General features: G+C 33.4%; 1 protein-coding gene across 5 annotated transcripts in view; it reads left to right on the top strand.

Annotated features, from left to right (window-relative positions):
• The window catches only part of OGFOD3 (2-oxoglutarate and iron dependent oxygenase domain containing 3), a 238,297-nt gene that overhangs the window by 108,261 nt on the left and 102,622 nt on the right, over nucleotides 1-27,414 (top strand). For 3 of the 5 annotated variants that reach the window (XR_012481624.1, XM_074265028.1, XM_074265026.1), the window contains one exon: nucleotides 19,281-19,324. Coding sequence is in view for 3 of the 5 variants with exons in the window: in XM_074265028.1 (XP_074121129.1) it covers nucleotides 19,281-19,324 (44 nt within the window). In the remaining 2 variants the exon portion in view is untranslated. Of the gene's footprint in view, nucleotides 1-19,280; nucleotides 19,329-27,414 lie in introns of all 5 variants that reach the window. The other 2 variants (XR_012481625.1, XM_074265030.1) reach the window with 1 other exon arrangement.

The raw sequence follows: 27,414 nt of genomic DNA, 5'->3' as shown, positions 1-27,414 counted from the left end.
TCATTTTTGAGACTAACAATTTTCTTTTTCTCTTTCCTTTTTTTAATCAGGTTTACTAAGGGTTTATCTATTTTGTTGGTTTTTTTCATAGAACCAACTCCTAGTTTTATTTATTAATTCAATAGTTTTTTTTTACTTTTAATTTTATTAATTTTTCCTTTTATTTTTAGAATTTCAAGGTGAGTGTTTGAGGGTTTTTAATTTGTTCTTTTTCTAGCTTTTTTTAGTTGCAAGCCTAATTCATTGATTTTCTCTTTCTCTATTTTATTCAAGTAAGCCTCTAGAGATATAAAATTTCCCTTATTACCACTTTGGCTGCATCCCACACATTTTGGCATGTTGTCTTATTATTGTCATTCTCTTGGGTGAAATTATTAATTGTGTCTATGATTTGCTGTTTCACCCATTCATTCTTTAGGATGAGATTATTTAGTTTCCAATCATTTTTTGGTCTATTCTCCCCTGGCTTTTTATTGAATGTAATTTTCATTACATTGTGATCTGAAAAGGATGCATTTACTATTTTTGCCTTTCTGCATTTGAATTTGATGTCCTTTATGTCCTAATATATGGTCAATTTTTTTTATAGATTCCATGAACTACCGAGAAGAAAGTGTACTCCTTTCTGTCTCCATTCAGTTTTCTCCAAAGATCTATCATACCTAACTTTTCTAGTGTTCTATTTACCTCTTTAACTTCTTTCTTACTTATTTTATTGTTTGATTTATCTAGTTCTGAGAGTGCAAGATTGAGATCTCCCACTATTATAGTTTTGCTATCTATTTCTTCTTGCAGCTCTCTTAACTTCTTTAGGAATTTAGATGCTATACCACTTGGTGCATATACGTTTAGTATTGATATTGCTTCATTATCTATGCTATCCTTTAGCAAGATATCATGCTCTTCCTTATCTCTTTTAATTAGATCAATTTTTGATTTTGCTTGATCTGAGATCAGGATGGCTACCCTTCCTTTTTTTACTTCCCCTGAAGCATAGTAGATTTTGTGCTACCCTTTTTCCTTTACTCTGCATGTTTCGCCCTGCTTCAAATGTGTTTACTGTAAACAACGTATTGTAGGATTCTGGTTTTTAATATAGTCTGCTATCCTACTCTACTTTATGGGGGAGTTTACTCCATTTACATTCATGGTTAAAACTATTAATTCTGTATTTCCTGCCATCTTATTAGCCCCAAATTATGCTTTTATCTTTTCTTTCCCTTTTACCCCCCTTCCCACTATTAAACTTATATACACCACTTGCCTCATGCAGCCCTCCCTCTTTAGAATCCTAACCTTCCCCTTAAAGTCCCTCCACTTGTCTTAAACCTTTCCCTTACTATTTCTGTATTCCCTTCTATTTAGCCTATCTCTTCCCTTTTTTGCTTTTCCCCTCCCACTTTTCAATGAGGTGGGAGAAGTTTCTATGTAAACCAACTATGTCTGATATTTTCTCTTTGAGCCTATTCTGATGAGAGTAAGATTCATACTATGTTCATTCCCATCCCTTCTTTCCCTCAGATATAATAGATTTCCTTTCCCTCTTTGTGAGATGTAGTTTTCCTCTTTTTACCTCAACTTTTCCCTTTTTCTGGTACAATTTCCTTTCCACTTCTATTTCCTTTTTTATATTACAATATTAAAACCAAATTATAGATGTAATCTTTATGTATACCCATAATAGAAACACAGTTTTCAAGAGTTCTTTTTACTTTTTTATACTTCTCTTAAGTCCTATTGTAATGGGCCTGGAACTGATCCCCCTGTGCGGAAGGGAGCCGCCCTAATGTCAGTCATCTCCAGGATGTGGTTCCGGGTTGACTAATAGAGCAAGTGTCAGTAGATGCGTGGAACTATGAGTTGCCTGGCCATATAAGGAGAAAAACGGCTAGGCATTGCTAAAGGAGCTGGCCCTGCCCACAAAGGGAGGAATCGGGGAGGGTCCAAGAAGATTCTGTATAAAAGTAGGGAACAGCAACGGCATGGGGGGGCCATTTTGGGGAGCAGACAATAAAGAACATCTCTGCCACATGTTGGCTCTCTGTTTGCTTATTCCCTGCTCCTGTCTCCAGAGCGGGGCCGGAGACGTCAGAAGGCTGGTGGAAGCTAAAAGCGTGCGGTAAGAAACTTTCAGTTTTCAGTGAGACTGCAACAAGTGGTGTGGAAAAACCTCCAACATCCTATATTTGGAGATCAAACTTATTGTTTAGTTCTTTTTTTTTGTCAGAAATAAATGGAATTCACCTATTTCATTGAATGTCCATCTTCTCTCCTGGAAGAAAATGTTTAGTTTGGCTGGATAAGTTATTCTTGGCTGCATACCAAGTTCTCTTGCCTTTTTTTGGAATATCAGCTTCCAGGCCCTTCAATCCTTTAATGTGGATGCTGCTAGATCCTGAGTGATCCTTATTGTGGCTCATTGTGGGTTTTTTTTTTTTTTTTCTTCTGGCTGTTCGTGGTATTTTTTCCTTGGTCTAATAGTTCTGAAATTTAGCCACAATATTCCTTGCAGTTTTTATTTTGAGATCTCTTTTAGTAGGTGATCGATGAATTCTTTCAATGTCTATTTTACCTTCTGTTTCTCTAATATCTGGGCAGTTCTCTTTGATGATTTCCTAAAAAATAGCATCTAGGCTCTTTTTTCATTGTGATTTTTAGGGAGTCCAATAATCCTTAGATTATCTCTCCTAGATGTATTTTCCAGGTCTGTTGTTTTCCCAAGTAAGTATTTAACATTTTTTTCTATTTTTTCATTTTTTTTGGTTTTGCGCCACTGATTCTTGGTGTCTCCTCGAATCATTTATTTCCATTTGTTCAAGTCTAATTTTTAATAAATTATTTTCTTCATTTACTTTTTAAATTTCTTTTTGCATTTGTATTTATTTTAAATGAGTTGTTTTGTTCTATGGAATTTTTTTCCATTTCACCAATTTTTTTTTTTTTTTTTTTTTTAAGAATTATTTCCTTTTTCCAATTCACAAATTCTGTTTTCCTGGGAGTTGTTAATCTTTTCCAATTCACAAATTCTGTTTTTCAGGGAGTTGTTTCCTTTTTCCACTTTATCTTTACTGAGTTATATGCCTTATCCTGACCCTCTTGAAAAGGTTTCTTTTCCTTTCCCCATTTTAATTCTAGCTCTCTTTTAAGATTTTTAAAAATTTCTTCTATGAGGGCCTTATGTGTTGGGGACCAGATCATATCCACCTTTGGATCTAGAGACAAACTGTTTTTAGTCTCCTCAGGGTTTGAAGTTTGCTTTCTTTCAGTATAGAAGCAATCTATAGTTAGAGCCCACTTTGCCTTTTTGCTTATTTAAAAAAAAAAAAAAAAGCTACTGTCTGCTTATGGGGAACAATGGTGTATTTCCAAGCTGCCTCTACAGACAACAGGAAGTGGCAGTGGAAAGGCAGCAACTGAGGCTATGCTGGGAGCAGCAACTGGGGCTGATCTGGAAACAGTGACTGTGGCTACACATGGATCAAACTGAGTCACTCTGGGTCTTGGGTGGATGTGGCCAGGTCCTGAAGACTCTAGTGTTTTGGGGGTATAGTCTTTACCCTTTGTGTTTATAGTTTCTCTGCTGATGCATTGGCTTGCTGCCAGGGCAGAGTATCTGACACTGGTAAAGTTCTCTTCTCAGATTTTCCACAAGCAAATACTACACCCTGTTCCCATCTGGTTTGCATGCTTTTACTGCCTGCCTGAGTCTGCACATGGCTTACCCCCATTCCATCCCCACACTCAAGCAAAACAGACCTTTTCTGGCGAATTTCAAGATTATCTTTTGTTGGTAATGTATTGTACTCCCAATATTTGTGGGTTCTAACAGTCAAGCACTAATTCTGAGACTGAATTTCATTAAAATAGCTTGAAGGTAAAGGAGAATTTAGGAAGATGTGTGTGTCCTCTCTACCATTTTGGCTCCACCCCCTCCCAATACTATTGAAGACACTCTTATTCTCAGAATCCCCTAGTCTCACAATTTGAGTATCATCCTCCTTGTCTCATTATTATCTCACTATCCATATTCAACTTGTCAATTTTATTTTTGCAGTATCTTTGGAATGTCTCCTTTCCCTCCTCTGACATTACCACTTCTTCACCTTTATCACCTCCCACTTAGGCTATTGCAACAGCCTGCTTCAATCCCCTCCGCACTCCAAAACCAGCCTCCACTCAATTATCAAAGTAATTTTCTTAAAGGTCACTCTCCTGCTCAATAAACTCTATTGCCTTCCTATTGTCTTCATAGGCCCTAAACAAAAATATAAAACACAAAATCTTTTTTTGGGCATTCAAAGTCTTTCACACCTGCCTACCTTTTTATACATTACTCCCCATCAAATACTGTGGCTTTCCTTGTTTTTCCACAAACAAGATACTCCATCTTTAGGCTTTAGGCATTGCCTTTGATTGTTCTCTAAGCCTTGGATGCTCTCCCTCTTCTTTTATGACTCTAGGCTTCCTTCAAGTCCCAATTGAAAGCCCATCTTCTAGAGAAAGAATTTCCCAATCTCTCATAATTTTAGTGTTTTCTCTCTGTCACTTATTTCCTATTTATCATCTATCTATTTATTGTTCTTTTTATGTATTTGTTTGGATTCCTTTAATTGGATCATGAGCAATGATATTAGAGACTGGCTTTTCTTTCCTTTTTCTTTCTTTCTTTCTTTCTTTCTTTCTTTCTTTCTTTCTTTCTTTCTTTCTTTCTTTCTTTCTTTCTTTCTTTCTTTCTTTCTTTCTTTCTTTCTTTCTTTCTTTTCTTTTCTTTTTCTTTCTTTCTTTCTTTCTTTCTTTCTTTCTTTCTTTCTTTCTTTCTTTCTTTCTTTCTTTCTTTTTTTTTTTTTTTTTTTTTTTTTTTTTTTTTTTTTTTTTTTTGTTATCTCCAGTGCTTAGCACAGTGTCTGGCACACAAAAATAGTTAATAAATGCTTTATTGACCGAAGTAACTAACTGATTAGCCATTATAAGTGGGCAATAATAAAATTGTCATCTTAGACCATAGTTCAAACTGGGAAGGATGAAGCAGATAATATATTCTCCTCTGGTTAGCAAACTCTCTTCTTTCCTCCTCTGAATTCCTGTGATTTGAAGTCAAAAGATGTCAAAGTGAAAATCCACTGCCACCCCCTCTATTAAAACTTGCCATTCTCCCTACTCACATCCACCTCTACTCTATCTCTTCAGTATTTCTGTCCTTCTCTGTCCTCCCCTTCCTTTGTGCCCTCTGGACCTCCATTAATAATTGCTTATTACTTAATAAATTGTTTTCCATGTAATAGCTCTTCCACTTACATATTTCTGTCTTTTTTCAGTCATCGAAACCTGACATCATCCAAAAGGCATTCTTGGCTATATTTTTCAATATTAACTGGATGTTTCTTTTTTTATAATACCTCTTATGGCTTAAAGGAATAGTAGGCATTACTGTTGTTCCTCACAGTCACTTTTAGGTCCTCCTCTTGCCATCTTCAGTCAGAAAGTTCCCTTGAAACCATGGAATCTTCAAAGGTTCAGATCACTCTCATGCATCACCTTGTCCAGATCGTGGTGGCAAATATCTACTAGCACAACCCTCCCCTCCTCCCAATTCATTATCATTTCTTTTTGAAGACATTTAGTAACTGGATCATAGTCTTCTTCTTCACTCTAACATCAAATCTTATACTTGGGGATTTTAAGATACATACTAATGTTCTTCCAATTTATCAATCTCCTTAATTATTGTGGCTTTCATTTTCACTTTATTTCAGCTGTACATATATATTCTCTTGAATTCACCCTCACAAATGGATGCTCTACATCTATTAACCAGAATTCTACAATTCCCCTAACTTATCACAATTTCTTATATACTTCTTTCTCTGTACCCTTCATTTCTCCTAAAGCTATACTTCCTAATCAGTCAGTCAATCTACCTCCTCCCTTTTTTCCCCTAATTCCATGCTCTGGTCTCATGTTTCTCCATTTACAGTTTTGACATTATACCTAATCAGTTCAATTTTATAATAATTGGTCATCAATTCTCTTACCTCCCTTTTCCTATTGCTGTTCTTTCTTTTCCAGATCTGGATGACTCCTATTATCCCGTTCCTCCTTCTATTTGTATGCTGCTAATGCAGCTAACTAGGCTAATTGAGTTCATTATATAGCCATTTTTATAACATTTCATCTAGATCTTTGTTGCTATATCCTAAACAATTTATTCTCCCCTGATTTACTCCTTATCCCACTTCCAAAAGAGCACCTGTCATGAGCTCCTTCTTAGTTTTATGTTCTCAAAATTGTTCAACATTATTTCTGAATCTCTTTCCTAGTATCTGAGGAAGAGGAGACTCATCTCATTGTCAAGACCAACTCCACTGCTTCTGCTCTTGGTCTCCTCCTGTCCCATTTTCTGTAGAAACTTGCCTTTTAATCATCCTCTCTCTAATTTTCATTTATATACTCTTAATCTACTGGCTCTTCTGCTGCTGCTGCTGCCTACAGCTATTCCTAGATCTTAAAATATACCCCATCTTTAAAAAATCTACTACTTCATCCTCATTCCTTTAAGTATTCTATGTATCTCTTCCCTTTCACTGTCAAAATTCTAGAAAACTTTCTAGAAAACATTGCTTCTCACAGTAGTTCTCAGCCCCTTTTAATAGCTTTCTACCCCATTACTTGGCAGAAGCTGCTTTCTGGAAGATTACCAACAATTTCTAAATTTTTAAGTGTATTTTTTTCATTTTTCATGTTTTTTTTTTTTAAATACTATTCTGCAGTGCTGATTTTCTTTTAGATACTTTCTCCTTCATTGAATTACTTTCCATAGTTTGTCATCTAACTATGGGTTCTATGCTTGTATCTTTTCTTGAGTCCTTTCTTTTTCTCTCTTTACTCTCTATTGATGATCTCATAAGTTTTCTTTGTTTACATTATCATCTCTATGCACTTGATTTCCCCATCTACATATTTGGCATCTAAATCTATCAAATTCTCTCTTTCTACCTAAACCCACCCTCTTTCCCAACTTCAGTAATCTCTGTCCCTTCTTCCTTTTGCCTAGATTTGCAAAGATGAAATTAGTCTCAAGTTCTTACTTACCTCATCCTCATATGTAATCCTTTATTAGATTTTGCTGAGTCTGCCTCCATATCTATCCATTCCCACAAGTCACTACACTACTTTAGGCCCTCATCACTTCTTGCCTCCTAATTCATCTCTTTGTCTTAGGTCTCTTTTCTTTCAATGCATCTTTTGCATAACTTAGTATTCCCAAAGTTCACATCTATGTCACTTTTGTGCTCAAAATGTTGCTTATAAGGTAAAATACAAATGGAGCTTTGGCAGTTAAAGACCTTCACAATTTGGTTCCAACCTATCTTTCCAGGCTGATTTCACATTATTTCCTCTCCCTCACTTGAAATTTTCTCCCTACTCACCTGGTCTTTTGGAATCTTTAGTCCCTACCTCCTTCACAGATCCTCTAAGTTGTTACTCCAGAAATTAATTTGCATTTATTTTGAATATATTTTGAATCTGTGTATATGTTGTTTCTCCCAAAAGAATGTAAGATCCATCAGGACATATAGTGTTTTCATTTTTATCTTTGTATTGTCAATATCTATCACATGATATGTACTTGTTTAATTGAATTGAGTCTCAGCCCAGACTTCCCTTATTGAAATTCACCTCATCTCTTGAGGCCCAATTGAAAGAGTAACTACTGGGAAGTCTTTTCTGAGCATCTAATAAAAGGTATTTGCTTCTTTTTAATATATATTTGTGTGTGTGTGTGTGTGTATATATATATATATATATACATATATATATATATATATATAAGATATATACAAAATATTTGTTTTATATACACACATATAAATGCAGATATACATATATGAAACACATGTAACATGTATGTAATATATACACACTATGCATTTTTACTGGTATTAAACACTAGTATTTTTATTATGGTACTATTTCTTTGTACTATGGTTTCTTATATGTATATATTATTTTACTGCTGATTCACAGAATGTCAGCACTAGAAGAACTCATTTAGTTTAGAATTGCCCATAAAATACTTTCAATAATCAGTCTTTTATTCTCTGCTTAAAAATCTAGTGTGGGGGGCAGCTAGGTGGCACAGTGGATAGACTACCAGCCTTGAAGTCAGGAGCACCTGAATTCAAATCTGACCTCAGACACTTAATACTTCCTAGCTATGAGACCCTGGACAAGTCATTTAACCCCAATTGCCTCGGGGGAAAAAACTCTAGTGTGCTCTGGATTCTGGGTCACCTTGTAATATCTTCAGTTGTTTGAAACATTCTCCTTATGTTGAATTGAAATCTTCCTATTTTTAATTTCCACTAATTGATCCTCTGGGGAAAAAACTTAATAAATCTAATTATTCTTCTATAAGATGATCTTTGAAATATTTGAATCCATTTATCACATTCTTTCCATGACTTATTCAAACTACATATTCCAGTTCCTTCAAAGGATCTTCATATAACATTTTCTTAAGTTAGTTAATCATCCTGAATATTTTGTTTCACTGTAATAGTTATCTATCTACATCTTCCTCACCCTTTGTCTTTATTGACATTGAATTATTAGTTCAATGTCAAAGGGATTTGAATACAAGAAGAGTTAACATTTATTATTAAATTTCTTTTTAAAAAAATTTGCTTATCATTCTAGCCTATCCAATTTTTTGTTTCCTACTGTATTTTATTTGAAAATTTTGCTTATATCTCATGATTTAATATCATTTTTATCTTCTATTTTGTTCCCATTCCCATCCATCCATTTTAAGAAAGAAAAAAAAAAAGGGAAGAAGAATATAACTCAGAAAAACTAGCCAGCATATCAACTAAGTTTCTTGTTTAGGACTTTTTTGTATACTAATTCCTTTCATGTGCAAACTTGAAAAACATGTAATCTTTCAAGTCATTGGTGAAAATTTTGAAAAGAGCAGGATATATAGCTAAGCTCTTTAAACATGTTCTTAGTTACTTTTTTCTATGAAACAGTTTTAAAACAAATTTTATAAATGAAAAAAAGTGAGGTCTGAGGCATTAAATGATGAATTCAAGAAGACAAGTCAAGTAAGAGCCAGGATAGAAGCCAAATCTCCTAATTCTCTGTTTATTTGTATTTCTGATAAACCATGCAATAATATTGAATTCTGAGTATGGGCTGAAATTACCTGGTGTCAAAATTGTGCAAGTAATATGAATGTGAAATAAATGTAAAATATTCATTCAGTTCTCTTCTTGACTATCAAGCTAGAAGAAAACAAAACAAGTAAAATATGATCTCACTTAAAAGATTTTTCTTTTTAAAATTTACTTGTAATTTCATTGGCATGTGAAATTCCCAGCAAGGAAACTCCTTCTACTAAAGAAGATCTGTGTTTACTCTGCAACTTAACTGTGGTAGAGAGTTACCTGACATACTTGCTAAGTGATTAAGATTAAGTGAGTTGCTCAGGCTTACACAGTTTTCATGTATCAGAGGCTTGATTTAAACCTCACTTGTTCTAACTTCAAGGTCCACTCTTTATTCATTATGCCATACTGCTTCTTTAAGCATACAAGCTGGAAACTTTTATATTGACTTGGTAGATAATCAACAGAACCTATAGATATAGTTTCAATTAGAAGCAAAGTCACAATTACTTGATGTAATTGTTTAATTATTAATTTAAAATTATTTAATTATTAATTTTTATTAATGTAAACTTTAATTTAAATCAAATTGTTTGATCAGTAAAAATTACTCTGAATTGACATTTATAAAGAGATAGCTTGATTCTATATTTTTTATACTGCTTCAAGGTTTGGAAAGCACTTTACATATATTAATTATTTGATCCTCACAAAAACTCCATGAAGTAGATGCTATTATTAGCATTATTATGGATGGGGAAACACAGGATCACATAGATAGTAAGTGTCTGGGGCAGAATTTGAATTCAGGACTTCCTGACTCCAAGTTCTGGGCTCTATATATTGAGATACCTAGTTATGCTTGGTGCATTTTTTCTTGGTACAATTATTTCTTACTTGATCTATGACAGTGTTCTTCTTGATAATCTTTTAATCTTTGTACTCTATCTTCTATTCTCAATCCTCTTCTCCCTTTACAGTCATTTTCAACAAATTCATTCAGTCAGACAAGTATTTATTAAATGTTTATCATGTGTCGAGCCTCCTGCTAAAAGCTATGGTTACAATGAAAGAAAAAACGTGGTTTCTTCCTTAAGGAATCCACATTATATCTAGTGAGCTAATATGTAAATAACTAATTGCATAATATAGATACTTTCCTAATCAAAATAGTAATTCTATTTTCAACCAAATAATATCCAAACTGCTTAGCCTGTTTTTCAAGACTATCCATATTTTGACAGCAACTTATCTTTTCCACTTTATCTCACATTGCTCTATGTGAAATATTTCAGAATATCTGATGACAAGATGAATGAATGAATGGAGATTTGCCGTGTTATTAATTGACATTTCTATAGTGCTTTAAACTTTGCAAAATATTTTGGTTTTCACAATAGCCCCATAAAGACATATTTATCTCTAGTTTTATTGATAAAGAAATATTATCTCACAGAGGTTAAGTAATAATTATATACACAAGGTTACCCTAATGCCAGAGTGGAGTTCAACTTTAAATCCAGCACACCATCCACTGCACCATGCTGCCTTTCAATAATAATAGTAATGCACAAGAGCTGGTCATATTTTTCTTATAACAACTCTTTTTGTACAAGTAGTATATTATTTTCTCTATTTTGTACTCTTCTGGGACAATTGTTTATTCTTATAAAAATTTTTTTTACCTGAAATTCAATTATTTTAGTCTATGGTTTGACTTGTCATTGTTAACTTGAATCAAAGTATCTATCAGTTAACTATTAATCGATGGAAGTAGGTTTGTTTGAATTCTATTTTTAAAATATCTGATAGCCATCATTTATGAAGCCAAATTTCCCTTATATATATGGATATATGTGTTTATCTCTATAAAAATTTTCATTCTGAAAATATAGGTGGCAAAAATGTGATCAATAAACATAAATCAATTATTTACCCTGAATAGAATTGTTCCATGCAATACCACGGAATTTATTTATAATGTTCTTCAGTGTCAAGGAAAATTCAGTATCTAGCAGCTTTGTGTTTGAGTTTCAAGGGACAGCTAGATGGTGCAGTGGATAGAGCACCAGCCTTGAATTCAGGAGGACCAGCATCATTCAAATCTTGTCTCAGACACTTAACACTTCCTAGCTGTGTGACCCTGGGCAAGTCACTTAACCCCAGCCTCAGGGGGAAAAAAAAAAGTTTCAAACTAACATGAAAAAAATTGAGTGCAATATGACCATATTTAAGTTTCAGAAAGATTGAAAAATTCCTAATTGACTAAACAGCTTACTGAAATAACCTGTACATTCTTTTTTTGTTAAACAATAGTCTGCTTCATCAGAATAAAACAATGATTTCTTAATAGCAGAACCAAACTCCAGGGATAATTGTTAAAAGAGTAGATCTGAGCTAGTGGAACTTTCCAGTTGATACACCAAATGTGTGTTATCTAATTAGTGTATAATCCCAATATAATTCAGATAATAAAGATTTGTTCACATTTGATTTTGAGGCCACTTCAATATTTTCTGAACAAGAACAATAGACATGAATTTAGGAGTGAATTTAGAGTCAGAAGACCTGCAGTTAACTCTACCCAGACAATTAATTGCCTCTATGATCTTGAGTCTGTTTAGAACTAGATTACCTTCAATCAAACTGTGTGATTTTCAGGATCTTGTTCTGATCCTGAAGAGAGTGAACTCTGTATGATCTGAGTGAGCCCTGTAAAATTATGTAAAATAAAAAAAATAAAAAAAACCCAACATGTCTCCTTTGATCTACAAACCCAAATGGTCTCTCAGAGCATCCTCTCAGAGCAAGATAAGCTTTCTTGGGGGAAGTCACAACCCCAGGCAAGATTTCACATTTACTTGAGACTTCCCTTAGACTTATACATAAAAGGACTTTTTGCAGATCACTTCTCTCTTGAGAATGATTTGTCTACCAAGAGAATCCCTCTTGGTGTTTCTTTAACAATAAAGCTTCATTACCATAGCCTCTGGATTTAAAGTGAATTCCTTTGCTCAGAACTCATGCTTTGGAGAGATGGAACCCCACCCATTCCTGCCTAAACTCTTCATCTTACATTTATATGTAATTTTTCACTAAGGATTTGGAGGCCCTCAGTGAATATCCTGAGAGGGGACTTGTTATTACACTTTAATTAACTTTAGCCTCTGACCTCAGAACTAAATACTTTAAAGGAAGCTGCCTAGATACAAAAATATTGATGTTCTATACCACAGCAAATGTCTGTTGATTTTCCCCAAAATTTAATATCAAAGAAGTAATCAAGTGTAAATAAGTGTTCAGTAGTATAAAGTTGATTAGAGAAAAGGACTTAGATGCTAAAAGAAAAAGATCCATCTATGCGCTTCTCACCTTAGATTTTTCATATTATAGTTATTCATCCCTTTCATCTTGAAAAAGTCACAGCTTCAAAGACACAGCTTTCAGAGAATATTAATGTACCATAAGAAATAACATAGAAGGAATTCAGAAAAAGAAGGAAAAGTTTGCATGAAATAAATAGAACCAAGAGAATGATATATAATATACAGAAATTTAAACGAAAAGGTCATTAAAAGAAAATTTAATTACAAGTAATGAAAAAAACCATTGAAGATTTTGAGCACAGATAATGAAATGTATTTTTTTTTTCTCATAGGTGAGGGACTACTACTACAGAAGAAATCATAATTACTATGGTATATATTTTCACCATGGTTTTTTTCATCCTGAGAGAGGGAGTTATTTGGAGTTGAAAAATGACTAACATAAAGAGAAAAGGCATCAATAAAGCATATTTTAAAATAAAAGAGTTTAAGTGGAAAGTGACAAGAAGTTAAGGTGATAGTCATATGGGTGAAATGGAAGGGAAATATGCTAGAAATACTGTACAGTCTGAGGTGTCAACAAGAGATTTCTGATGATCTTTTAGACAATCAATATGATGCTGGAGAAACTGAGGCAAGATATAGATTAGTGAGTATTTAAAATTTTATTTGAAAGGGTGAGATTTACTGGGACCAAATGGATCCATGATTTGGTCCCAGGGCTGAATGAGACTATCATCTCCAAGAATCCAACAAACAATGTGAGTTCTCAATGACATATACACATGTGGCTCAGGCACAGGGGGTAGATCGAGGCAGGGGTGGAGTCAGGGGTACTGAGAGCAGGAATGGGATTCGGACAGACTGGGGTAAGTCACCGGAGATGGGGATGACATTATGGGGGGAGACATCCCAGAGATGGGGAAAGGCATCTTGATAAGATAGTATCTGATATTCTGATAGCGTGGGAGAGAAGAGGCATTCTAATATTCTAAAATATAAGATCTTTTATCCTTATCAAATATTCTGATGATTAAGAGGGAGGGATGGTTTTTCAGGACTGAAAAGAACAATTAGAAACTGAGGCAGGGCAATTTAGTGAAACTGAGTCAGGATAATTAGGGAAACTGAGTTAGGATAATAAAAGAGAACTGTAGCACAACATCAAGACTGGAGATCAGGAGTGAGATTATAAATAAATATACAGATTTGAGAGTAATTTGTTTAGATATGATAATTGATCTCTTTATTGCATATAAAGTTTAAATACCCAGAATGGTTACCCATTTTTCAGAAATAAGATGTGAACCCAGATTTCCTAACTCAAAAAACAGCACTCTTTCCCTCTATTCTATTCATAAAGAAAAGAAAAGGCACTTCATCAAATTATGTAGTTTTCTGAAAACAAACAAACAAACAAAAATCCACAAAAGAAGTTGTTCAACAAAGCCATTCCCTTATCAGTGCTTGGTGCACCCCACTCCTAGGAAATTGTCTCAGAGTCCCATATTTTGCAGTGACTTTTGTCCTTCCTCATAGCAGGAACCAGTTGATTTGCCCCCAAATTTGATATCAAAGAAGTAATCAATTGTAAATAAGTGATCAATAGTATAAAGTTGATTAGAGAAAAGACTTGGATGCTAAAAGAAAAAGGAAATCCATCTATGGGCTTCTCACCTTAGATTTTTCATATTATAGTTATTCATCCCTTTCATCTTGAAAAAGTATTTAAAATAATCCAGTCCTAGTCATCTAAACAAATGATGTTGAGTGGGGGAAGAGGTAAATGTACAAGAAGCTAATACTATACTATAGGAACAAAAACTAAGGGTTCAATGTCAAAAAAGGTTGAGAAATATTTGTTTGGCTCCTATACAATCAGCAATGAGATAGAGGGATAATAACCAAACAATGTATAAGGTAACAACAAAACAAATAAATAATATATAGGGAAGGAGAGTCACTTAAAAGGCCCAGGGGAAAAAGAAAAAAAATTATATAACAATCCCAGAAATGGTGGAAGAACAGGAAACTCCAGAATGGCTCACCAAAAAATAAAGTAAAATCATCAAAAGAAAGCAGTAAATTATTAAGACCTCTTAAAGTAAAAATCTGTGACCATCTCTTTCCAATTTATAACATATAATAGAATATTTGCTATGTATTTGAGCATCTAAAAATAAATAATGAGAGATTTTAAATTCAAGGCATGAAATTTGAAGAAAATTTGACAGAACTTGGAAAATGTTAGCGCCTTTCAAGTCAAACTGAATTTGATGATAGGACAAAGATGATTAAATGATCGTAAGTGTCTAATAAAAGGAGAATGAATTAAAGAGTCTAAATTTTAGGAATTAACATAAGAAATTTTTCTAGAAGTATATAGAAGTATTTGAAGGACAAAATGAAACCACAAATTTTACTCGCCAAAATTTTTTGTTAAGTCAAAACTTCTATAAAACAAGAAATATTACAATGAAATCACAGGTACAAATCAAATGAAATGTCAGCACAATATCCATTATTCAAAAATGAGAATTCACGAATTCTTAGGAGAGAAAAAATTTTATTTTGTTTGAAATTAACTCTCCTCAGAAAAGGGAGCAAATAATTGTTTCTCTCAACTGCAACATGTAACAACACTAAAACAAGCACAGAGGAGAAATCATCTCTGTTCTGGTAAAGTAAGAACCCTAAAGCAGGTAAAAATTCCATGAACTAATGCTTAACTTTTGTTCATTCTGCATTGCCTTTCTTAGCTACTATAAGTCAACCCAAGGGCTTGCAACAAAACATGTAGTTGAAGCAACAATGTGGCATTAGTGTTTTGCTCTCTGTAAAAGAGTGGAGAAACAGAGGAAAAAGAATAGAATATAAATCTGGATTTGTAATAATATTCAATCCCAAAACATAACTTGCTCCAACTTGAAGATCAAAATTCCAAATAAGAAAATTTTCCCAGGCTTCAAGACTTCCCAGAATACTAAGGTGTTAGCACTCTACTACTAGGCTAGATAAGAGAAGAACAGAAGGAATCAAGAAGGACACTGTGTTTGTGTGTGTGTGTGTGTGTGTGTGTGTGTGTGTGTGTGTGTGTGTTTTCATATTTAAAGAGCTCAAATCTAGTACCTAGTAAAATGAAATACTATTCTCTCAAAAGTCACTTGGGGAAGAGACTTAGGCTGGTGAAATATGGATTGATCAGTAGAGGAGGAGTGTGAAACCAGGATGGGGTTTGAGATCCAACCCCCAGGGAAAGAACTATCAGAAGTAAGAGTCAGAAAGAGAGCAATAGGTAAAATATAAAAATTGTGAAATATCACTGAAAGAAGAAAGCTTAAAGAATTTGAATATACATAAGCCAATAGGGAAAATACTATCAGTAAAAGGAAATATGGCCTCCCAATCTAGCAAATGAGTCTAAGCATCTAAGAATACTATAGAACAAAGGAAAATGATTCACACCTGCTGAGGACCTTGTGGATTTTGAGGGCATTAGACTAGGTGGTTTCTGAGGTTCCTTCCAAGTGTAGATTTGTGATTTTCTCCATGATCTACATCTTATGCATGAAAGAAATTCCCACTACATAAGTCATACCTAATAGTTATCAACCTTTGTTAAAAAAAATCTCCAAACGAGAAACATCTCTTTTTAAAGGCACCCCAATCCACTTTTAGACAACTTTGTAAATATATTTTACCTTATATTAACCTCTATTTGTACATTAGACACTTGAAGTTTTTTTAAAATTTTTTTTATTAATTTTATAATTATAACATTTTTTGACAGTACATGTGCATAGGTAATTTTTTACATTATCCCTTCTGTTCTGAATTTTCCGCTCCTTCCTTCCACCCCCTCCCCTAGATGGCAGGCTTTCCCATACATATTAAATATGTTATAGTATATCCTAGATATAATATACATGTGCAGAACCGAATTTTGTTGCTGTTGTTGTTGTTGCAAAGGAAGAATTGGATTCTGAAGGTAAAAATAACCTGGGGAGAAAAAAATTGCAGTTTACACTCATTTCCCAGCGTTCCTTCTAGATCTAGATCTAGAGATCATTATTGATTACAAAATAGAAAATTTTGATTACATCAAATTAAAAGGCTTTTGTACAAACCAAACTAATGCAAACAAGATTAGAAGGAAAGTAACAAATTGGGAAAATTTTTACAATTAAAGGTTCTGATAAAGGCCTCATCTCCAAAATATACAGAGAACTGACTTTAATTTATAAGAAATCAAGCCATTCTCCAATTGATAAATGGTCAAAGGATATGAACAGACAATTTTCAGATGATGAAACTGAAACTATTTCCACTCATATGAAAGAGTGTTCCAAATCACTATTGATCAGAGAAATGCACATTAAGACAACTCTGAGATACCACTACACACCTGTCAGATTGGCTAAGATGACAGGAATAAATAATGATGAATGTTGGAGGGGCTGTGGGAAAACTAGGACACTGATGCATTGTTGGTGGAGTTATGAAAGAATCCAACCATTCTGGAGAGCAATCTGGAATTATGCCCCAAAAAGTAATCAAACTGTGCATACCCTTTGATCCAGCAGTGTTTCTACTGGGCTTATATTCCCAAGGAAATACTAAAGAAGGGAAAGGAACCTGTATGTGCCAATTTTTTTTTTTTTTAATGACAATACTCTTTTTTTGGTTTTCCTCCTGCTTGGATGACTGTTCTTTCTCAGTATTCTTGACAGGATTATCATCATATGCATATTAATCTTGCCCTTACTTATTGAGTGAATACTCTAAGATTCTCTCCTGGGTCCTCTTTTTTTTTTCCTCTATATACTCTCATTTAGAGACCTTATCACTTTCTTTTTTTATTATTATTAATTTTATAATTATAATTTTTTTTGACAGAACATATGCATGGGTAATTTTTTACATTATCCCTTGCACTCCCTTCTGTTCCAAATTTTCCCCACCTTCCCTCCCCCGTTTCCCCTAGATGGCAGGCATTCCCATATATAAATATGTTATAGTATATCCTAAATACAATATACGTGTGCAGAACCGTTTTTTGTTTTTTTTGTTTTTTTTTTTTTTGGTTGTTGTTGTTGCAAAAGGAAGAATTGGATTTAGAAGGTAAAAATAACCTGGGAAGAAAAACAAAAATGGAAACAGTTTACACTAATTTCCCATTGTTCCTTCTCTGAATATAGCTGATTCTGTCCATCATTGATCAATTGAATCTGAGTTAGATCTTCTCATTGTTAAAGATATCCACTTCCATTAGAATACATCCTCATACAGTATTGTTGTTGAAGTGTATAATGATCTCCTGGTTCTGTTCATTTCACTCAGCATCAGTTCATGCAAATCTCTCCAAGCCTCTCTGTATTCATCCTGCTGGTCCTTTCTTACAGAAAAATAATATTCCATAACATTCATTTACCATAATTTACCCAACCATTCTCCAATTGATGGGCATCCATTCATTTTCCAGTTTCTAGCCACTACAAAAAGGGCTGCCACAAACATTATGGCACATACAGGTCCCTTTCCCTTTTTTAGTATTTTTTGGGATATAAGCCCAGTAGTAGCACTGCTGGATCAAAGGATATGCACAATTTGATAACTTTTGGGGCATAATTCCAGATTGCACTCCAGAATGGTTGGATTCTTTAACAACTCCACCAACAATGCATCAGTGTCCCAGTTTTCCCACAGCCCCTCCAACATTCATCATTATTTGTTCCTGTCATCTTAGCCAATCTGACAGGTGTGTAGTGATATCTCAGAGTTGTCTTAATTTGCATTTCTCTGATCAATAGTGATTTGGAACACTCTTTCATATGAGTGGAAATAGTTTCAGTTTCATCATCTGAAAATTGTCTGTTCATATCCTTTGACCATTTGTCAATTGGAGAATGGCTTGATTTCTTATAAATTAAAGTCAGTTCTCTGTATATTTTGGACATGAGGCCTTTATCAGAACCTTTAACTGTAAAAATGTTTTCCCAATTTGTTACTTCCCTTCTAATCTTGTTTGCATTAGTTTTGTTTGTGCAAAACCTTTTTAATTTGATGTAATAAAAATTTTCTATTATGTGATCAATAATGATCTCTAGTTCTTCTTTGGTCACAAATTCCTTCCTCCTCCACAAGTCTGACAGGTAAACTATCCTATGTTCCTCTAATTTATTTATGATCTCGTTCTTTATGCCTAAATCATGGATCCCTTTTGATCTTATCTTAGTATGTGGTGTTAAGTGTGGGTCCATGCCTAGTTTCTGCCATACTAATTTCCAGCTTTCCCAACAGTTTTTGTCAAATAATGAATTGTTATCCCCAAAATTGGGATCTTTGGGTTTGTCAAACACTAGATTGCTATAGTTGTTCACTATCTTATCCTGTGAACCTAACCTATTCCACTGATCAACTAGTCTATTTCTTAGCCAATACCAAATGGTTTTGGTGACTGCTGCTTTATAATATAGTTCTAAATTAGGTACAGTTAGGCCACCTTCATTTGATTTTTTTTCCCCATTAATTCCTTTGAAATTCTAGACTTTTTTTTTCTTCCATATGAATTTTGTTGTTTTTTTTTCTAGGTCATTAAAATAGTTTCTTGAAAGTCTGATTGGTATAGCATAAATAGATTAATTTAGGGAGTATTAGGGAGTATTGTCATCTTGATTATATTCGCTGGGCCTATCCAAGAGCACTTAATGTCTTTCCAATTATTTAAATCTAACTTTATTTTTGTGGCAACGTTTTGTAATTTTGCTATTTTTGTTATTTTTTCTAGGTCATGACCCTATCATTTTCCATGGATTCAAATGTCATTTCTAAGTAGGTAATTTCCTTTTTATTTATTTTAATTTTTTTTAAATTTTGAATTAGCCCTACTTTTTTATTTTATTAATTTTATAATTATATATATTTTTTGACAGTATATATGCATGAGTAATTTTTTTTATAACATTATCCCTTGTATTCATTTTTCCAGATTTTCCCCTCCTTCCCTCTACTCCCTCCCCTAGATGACAGGCAATCTCATACATTTTACATATGTTACAGTATAACCTAGATATAATATATGTGTGTAAATCCAATTTTCTTATTGCACGTTAAGTACTGGATTCTGAAACTATAACCTGGGTAGAAAGACAGTAGTGCTAATATTTTACATTCAATTCCCAGTGTTCCTTCTCTGGGTGTAGTTGTTTCTGTTCATCATTGATCAAGTGGAAATGAGTTGGATCTTCTTTATGTTGAAGATATCCACTTGCATTAGAATACATCTTCATACAGTACTGTTGTTGAAGTGTATAGTGATCTTCTGGTTCTGCTCATTTCACTCAGCATCAGTTCATGCAAGTCTCTCCAAGCCTTTCTGAATTCATTCTGCTAGTCATTTTTTACAGAGCAATAATATTCCATAGCCTTCATATACCATAATTTACCCAACCATTCTCCAATTGATGGACATCCATTCATCTTCCAGTTTCTAGCCACTACGAAAAGAGCTGCCACAAACATTTTGGCACATACAGGTCCCTTTCCCCTCCTCAGTATTTCTTTGGGATATAAGCCCAGTAGTAACACTGCTGGATCAAAGAGTATGCACAGTTTGGTAACTTTTTGGGCATAATTCCAGATTGCTCTCCAAAATGGCCGGATTCTTTCACAACTCCACCAACAATGTATTAGTGTCCCAGTTTTCCCACATCCCCTCCAACATTCATCATTATTTGTTTCTGTCATCTTAGCCAATCTGACAGGTGTGTAGTGATATCTCAGAGTTGTCTTAATTTGCATTTCTTTGATCATTAGTGATTTGGAACACTCTTTCATATGAGTGGATATAATTTCAATTTCATCATCTGAGAATTGTTTGTTCATATCCTTTGACCATTTATCAATTGGAGAATGGTTTAATTTCTTATAAATTAGGATCAATTCTCTATATATTTTGGAAATGAGACCTTTATCAGAACCTTTAACTATAAAAATATTTTCCCAATTTGTTACTTCCCTTCTAATCTTGTTTGAATTAGTATTATTTGTATAGAAACTTTTTAGTTTGATGTAATCAACTTCTGTTTTGTGATCAGTAATGATCTCTAGTTCTCCTCTGGTCATAAATTCCTTCCTCCTCCACATGTCTGAGAGGTAGGCTATCCTCTGTTCCTCTAATCTATTTATGATCTCATTCTTTATGCCTAAATCCTGGACCCATTTTGATCTTATCTTGGTATATGGTATTAAGCGTGGGTCCATATCTAATTTCTGGCATACTAATTTCCAGTTTTCCCAACAGTTTTTTTCAAATAATGAATTTTTATCCCTAATGTTGGTATCTTTGGGTTTATCAAACACTAGATTGCTATAGTTGTACCCTTTTTTGTCCTTTGTACCTAATCTGTTCCACTGATTGACTGGTCTATTTCTTAGCCAATACCAAATGGTTTTGGTGACTGCTGCTATATAATATAGTTTTAGATCAGGTATACCTAGACCACCTTCATCTGACTTTTTTTTCATTAATTCCCTTGAAATTCTCGACCTTTTATTTTTCCATATGAACTTTGTTGTTATTTTTTTTCTAGGTCACTAAAATAGTTTCTTGAGAGTCTGATTGGTATAGCACTAAATGAATAGATTAGTTTGAGGCGTATTGTCATCTTTATCATATTCTCTCAGCCTATCCACGAGCACTGGATGTCTTTCCAGTTTAAGTATGTAACTTCCTTATTCTCTCTCCTGAGTTCAGGCCCCACATTATCAACTACCTTTTATATATCTCAAACTTGTCATTTCTGCCTCCACAATGCGCCTTGAATTCATCTTCCTTATGTCCATTCACAGAACTACCTCCTTATGCAGAGTCCCATCACCTCTTTCTTGCCAAGACCATTGTAACAGCCTCATAAATAAATTTTCATGCTTTGGTCTCTCATTATTCTAATCCAATCTCCACAAAGCCACTAAAGTTATTATTATTATTTTTTTTTTACAGCACAGGTGTAATCATATTATCCTTTTACTCAATTGTTGGAGTCAGCTCCAGTGAATACTTAGAGTGTTAATGAATATTTGAGGCCAAGCAGAAGATATTCTTTACAATCTCCATTTATTAATCTGAGGTTTATGTATGAGGGTTTATGTAAGCTAGTTTTTCATCATTACTAGCTACCTTCAGGTGACATCATATTCTTTCCAGGGTTAATGCATAATCCATATTTTAATATTTCAGTATCCACAGTATCAAAACCAAGAATTGTAAATATCATAGTTGTGATGCTCATCAATATCAACAGAATTGTGAATAATTGTGTTTATCAATACCAAAGTATTTATCAAAATAATAAATAGCAGAAATTATCATATCAGTATATATAATAGGATAGTCATAAATAGCATAATTGTGATGCCTTGTTCCTGTCACATTTATTCTCCATCAGGATTATCCTAAATTTGTCTTGACCATATATTTTATACATTGTTAAGGAGATGGTGAGCCAGTGCCTCAAGCTGAGCCCTCACAGAGAGCAGATTCCAAGTAATACCTAGACCAGACTCCTACCTTTCATGGACTCACTCAATACTGACCCACGTCATAAAGGAGGTGCTTTCTTTCAAGGCTCATTACACATCACTCTCCTCTACCTACTTTACATGGCAATCCATCTATTGTTTATCACAAAGAATACTCCATCTCTTTTTACTATGTCTTTGTACTGGCTATCATCTAAGCTTAAAATGGAACATCTCTGAATGTTTTTTAAAATTCAGTTTTATTGTCAGTTCCAGATTTCTTTTCTCCCACAAGCCCTACTTTATCCATTGAGAAGGCAAGAAATATAATGCTTATTATTCAAATGAAGATATAAAAGACAAATTTCTACATTAGCCATGTTCTCAGGAGGAAAAAAAAAACCCAAAAGAGATAGAAAAAAATACATATGCTTCAATCTGCATGCTGACTCTATCGGTTCTCAGTCTTGAGATGTATAGCATGTTTCATCATGAGCCATTTGGAACTGAGGTGAGTCATTGTGCTTATCAGAGTTATTAAGTCTTTCATAGTTTATTATCTTTAAAATATTAGTGTTGCTGTGTATATTACTCTCCTGGTTCTACTTCATTTCTCATTAGTCTTCCAGATCTTTCTGAAATCATCTCTTGAATCATTTCTTATAGTACAATAGCATTTTATCACATTAATATGCTAAAACTTATTCAGTTTTATTACATATTATGTTATAAATTACATATATAAAGGTAATATTACACATTACATATTATGTATTATTTATAATATAATATATTATAGGTTATTAATACATTTCTCAATAAATAAGAAATCATTTTCCAATTCTTGTCTCCACAAAAAGAGCTGCTATATATATTTTTTTGAACAAATGGATCCTTTCCTTTTTGCTTTGATCTCATTGGGACTGAAGGCTGAGTTGCAGTATTTTTAGGTTAAAGGATATGTATAGTTTAATTGCTTTTTTTAGGCATAATTCTGAATTCCTTCACATAACTGTTGGACTAATTAATTCCTTCACCAATATGCATTAGTGTGCTTATTTTCCCATATCCCCACCAGCATTTATGATTTTTGCCTTTCTGTTATCTTAGCCAATCTCATAGGTGTGAGATGGTATGTCAAAGTAATTATAATTTGCATTACTTGAAATATTAGTGATTTGGAGTGTTTTATTAAAATATGATTATAGATAGTTTAGATTTCTTCCACTGAAAATTACCTGTTTAAATTTCTTTTTTAAATTGCCTATGCAATTTTTAAACTATTTATTAATTGGGCACTAGCTCTTATTCTTCTAAGTTTGGCTCATTTTCCTATATATTTTAGAATTGAAACCTTTATCAGAGAAAGTTGTTGCAAAGATTTTTTTTCCGTGTATTTGCTGTTCCTCTAATTTTAGCTATATTGGTTTTGTTTATGCAATACTTTTAAAAAATCCATTTTATGTCATATTTGGTCATAAACTCTTCCTTTACCCTTGGATATTCCAGGTAATTTTTTTAATGCGCCCCTAATTTGCTTATATCATACTTTGTGTTTAAATCATGTACCCATTTTGAGCTTATCTTGATGTGAGATACTATTTATGCTTAGTTTCTGCCAAACTAATTTCGTTTTCCCAGTAGTTTTTGACATATAAATAGTGAATTCTTGCCATAACAGCTAGAATCTTTGAATTTATCAAACAGTAGGTGTAATGTTCTCTTGGAGCAGGTTTCTTGGGGAGCTTCTGGAGGCAGCCTTCGTTTCAGTTCAGTTTCAATAACCCCAAATGCAGCCAAGAGTTAAAGTCTAGGTCCTTTATTTTCTCCTTCAAGTCTTGTCTCCTTCCTTGGGCCAGGTTAGCTTTCTCCCCTTGTTGCTAGTTCTTTGTTTCTGCCAGCTTCAGTCTCTTGTCCTCCCAATGTCTCCATCCAGTACAAAGGTGGAAGTTGGAATGAATCTTGACTCTGAATCTCCTGAAGTCCTCCCGGAGTCCTCTCCTGAAGTTCTCCCAAAGTCCTGAAAGCTTCTCACTTATATGTTCTACAGTGAGTATACACTAATCATTATATCAGGAGGAAACCATTATTTGTTGTAGGATTAAATCAATGCTAAATTAGATTTAACCATTGTCTCCTCAATTCCACTCAGTACCATGTTTCATACTGAACATGCTAAATTAGATAATTATTGTCTCTATTCACTCCAGTGACTTAGCACCTTATAAGAATCCTAACAAGTAGGTTACAGTATTCATTTACTTCTCTAGATGGTGTTTCTATTCTATACACATTAATTAACCATTTTTTACTTATCTAGTAACAAATTGTTTTGGTTACAGCTTGAGATCAATTTGAGATCTAGAACTGCTAAGTCTCCTTCATATTTTTTCCTCTTTGGTTTCGCTGATACTCTTAACATTGTGTTTCTTCAGATGGGTTTTGTTGTCATTTTTATTTTATTGGCTTAGTTTACCTATGAGCAATTTGTATTTCTCCAAATATTTACAGGAAGCGAGGTGGCACAGTGGATAGAGAGCCAGACCTGGAGGCAGGAAGACTCATCTTCCTGAGTTTAAATTTAGCCACAGACACGTTGTGGTTATGTGATCTTTGGCAAGTCACCTAACTCTGTTTCATTTTCTTCATCTGTAAAATGAATTGGAAAAGGATATGACAATTAACTTTAGCATATTTTCCAAGAAAACCCCTAATATGATCAGAGTTAAAGACAATTGAAACCATTAAACACCCAAACCAGCAAATTATTTAATCTGTTTTGCTTTTTTAATTTTTATTTATTTTGAACTTAAAAACAGAAAAATAAAAAAGGACATTTCCATATACAACACAACCTAAAAAGAAGATTCACTTTAAAACCACAAGTTTACATTTCATGATGTTTTCTATTTTTGAAAAATTATATAATAAATTCAAAGGTACTCTGCTTTCTATGCTTCCTTCTACATTTTTTTTTTTTTTTTTTGGTTCTCTTCTGTGTACTTTTAATTTTTCCTTCCCTCACTGTGAAGGTCCTGTTGTCTCTAAGTTGTAATCTTTCTCTGGGAGGAGGTTTCTTTTCTCTGTGAATCCTTTTCTCTGCGTGCAGGTTTCTTGGGAGGCTTCTAGAGCCTTCAGCCAGCCTCTTCTTCTTCCTGAATCCTAGCTCTGAATCTCCTCCAGCTCTTGTCCTTCTCCAATCTAGACTCTTCTTGCCCGACTGCCCTCCTCTTTTATCCTAGCAGAGATTGAGCTAGTGAGAACTCAGGGGCCTGCAGGACATACTTCACCAATGAACTTGTTCCTCTTAAAGGTGCAAACTCTTTTAAACATGTAAACTCTTCCCCAGAAGTCCAAAGGTACAAACTCCTTTCAAAGGTCTGAACCAAAGGTGTGAATTATGAGCTAGAGAATTGTTTAGACAACCTGATATATCACCTTATAATCCTAACACCTCACCTTAGAGATGACTACCATTAGACACTAATATCTATTTATCTATCTATCTATCTATCTATCTATCTATCTATCTAACTAACTACATTACATTTCTATTTATCAGTTCTTTCTCTGGAGGCAGATAGCATCTTCCGTCATAAATCAACAAGCTCATCATTTCTTATAGCACAATTGTATTCAATCAAAATCATATGCCATAATTAGTTTAGCCATTCCCCAACTGACAGGTTTTCCTTCAAAGTCCACTTCTTTCTCACTACAAAGAAAGTTTGCTATAAGTATTTTAAAATATATAGGTTCTTTTTTCTTTTTTTCCCCAGTATTCTTGGGAAATAGACCTAATAGTGATATTGCTAGGTCAAAGGCATGCACAGTTTTATAACTTTTGGGCACAATTACAGATTACTCTTCAAAACATTGGATTAATTTACAGTTCCACCAACAGTTTTTTAACATCCTCTCCAACATTTATCACCTTTTCTTTTTTTTTTTTTTTTATCATTTTAACCAATCTGATATGTGTAAAGTGACATATCAAGGTTGTTTTCATTTGTATTTCGCAAATCAATAATGATTCAGAGCATTTTTTAATATGACTATCAACTGTTTTGGTTTCTTCATTTAAAAAACCTGTCTGTTCATAACTTTTGACCATTTGTCAATAGGGAAATAACTCATATTCCTAAATATTTGAAAAAATCCTTTATATATATTTGACATATAAAAATTTTGTCTGAGAAAACTGTCTATACATTTCTCCCCCAGTTTTGTATTTTTCTTCTGATCTCATTGGCTGCATTGGTTTTATTTGTACAAAAGCTTTTTAATTTAATGTAATTGAAATGACCCATTTTATACCTCACAATATTCTCCATCTTATCCATAAATTCTTCAACTCTAGATAATAGGTCGATGTTTTATCAAATATATATTAGATATATATCTCCTATTATATCTAGATCATGTATCCATTTTGAGCTTATGTTGGCAAATGGTGTAACATAATGGTCTATGCCCAATTTCTGCCAGATTTCTTTCCAGCTTTCTCAACAATTTTAACCAAATAATGATGTCCTATCCTCAAATCTTGTCTTTAGATCTGTCAAACATAAGACTACTATAGTTATTCACTGCTATATATTTTATTGTATGTCTACTTTGTTCTTCCTATCTACCTTTGTATGTTTTAACCAGTACCAGACAGTTTTGATAATTATTTTTATGATTTTTCATAATTATTTGATAAATAAATAATATGTGTCTTATAATATAGCTTAAGATCTAATGCTATTACAACACCTTCCTTTATATTTTTTCATTAGTTCTTTTGGTATTCTTCACCTTTTGTTCTTCCAAATGAATTTTGTTATTCTTTTTTCTAACTCAGTAAAATTATTTTCTCATGATTAAATTGGGATGGCATTAAATAAAAAGATTAATTTAGGCAAAATCTTTATTTTTATTATATTGGCCCTGCCAACTCATGAACAATTAATATTTCTCCAGTTATTTAAATCTGATTTTACTTGTATAAAAGGTTGTTTTTTTTTTTTTTTGTTTTGTTTTGTTTTTGGCAATTTTGTTCATATAGTTCATATAGTTGTTTTGGCAGGAGTATTTCAAGTATTTTACATGGTCTATAGTTATTTTAAAATACTATCTCTTCTAGCAGGGTTTTGTTGGTATTGTATGGGAATACTGATAATTTATGTGGGTTTGTTTTATATCTTGCTACTTTGCTAAAATTATTAATGGTTTCAACTAACTTTTTTATTTGAGTCTAGGATTTTCCAAGTATATTATCTATAAAAAGAGACAGTTTTATGTAGCGTGCTGTTGTCTCCAGAAGCTGCCGGATCGCTCTCTGGGAAGAGATCTGCTGTGTCTACTCAAATCTTTCAGACAGATTCTTCTTCCTGTAGTGAACCGTTGTCTCCAGGCAG

The sequence above is a fragment of the Sminthopsis crassicaudata genome, chromosome 4 (assembly GCF_048593235.1).
Source record: "Sminthopsis crassicaudata isolate SCR6 chromosome 4, ASM4859323v1, whole genome shotgun sequence".
NCBI lineage: Eukaryota > Metazoa > Chordata > Mammalia > Dasyuromorphia > Dasyuridae > Sminthopsis > Sminthopsis crassicaudata.
This window is presented reverse-complemented; position numbering and strand designations above follow the sequence as displayed.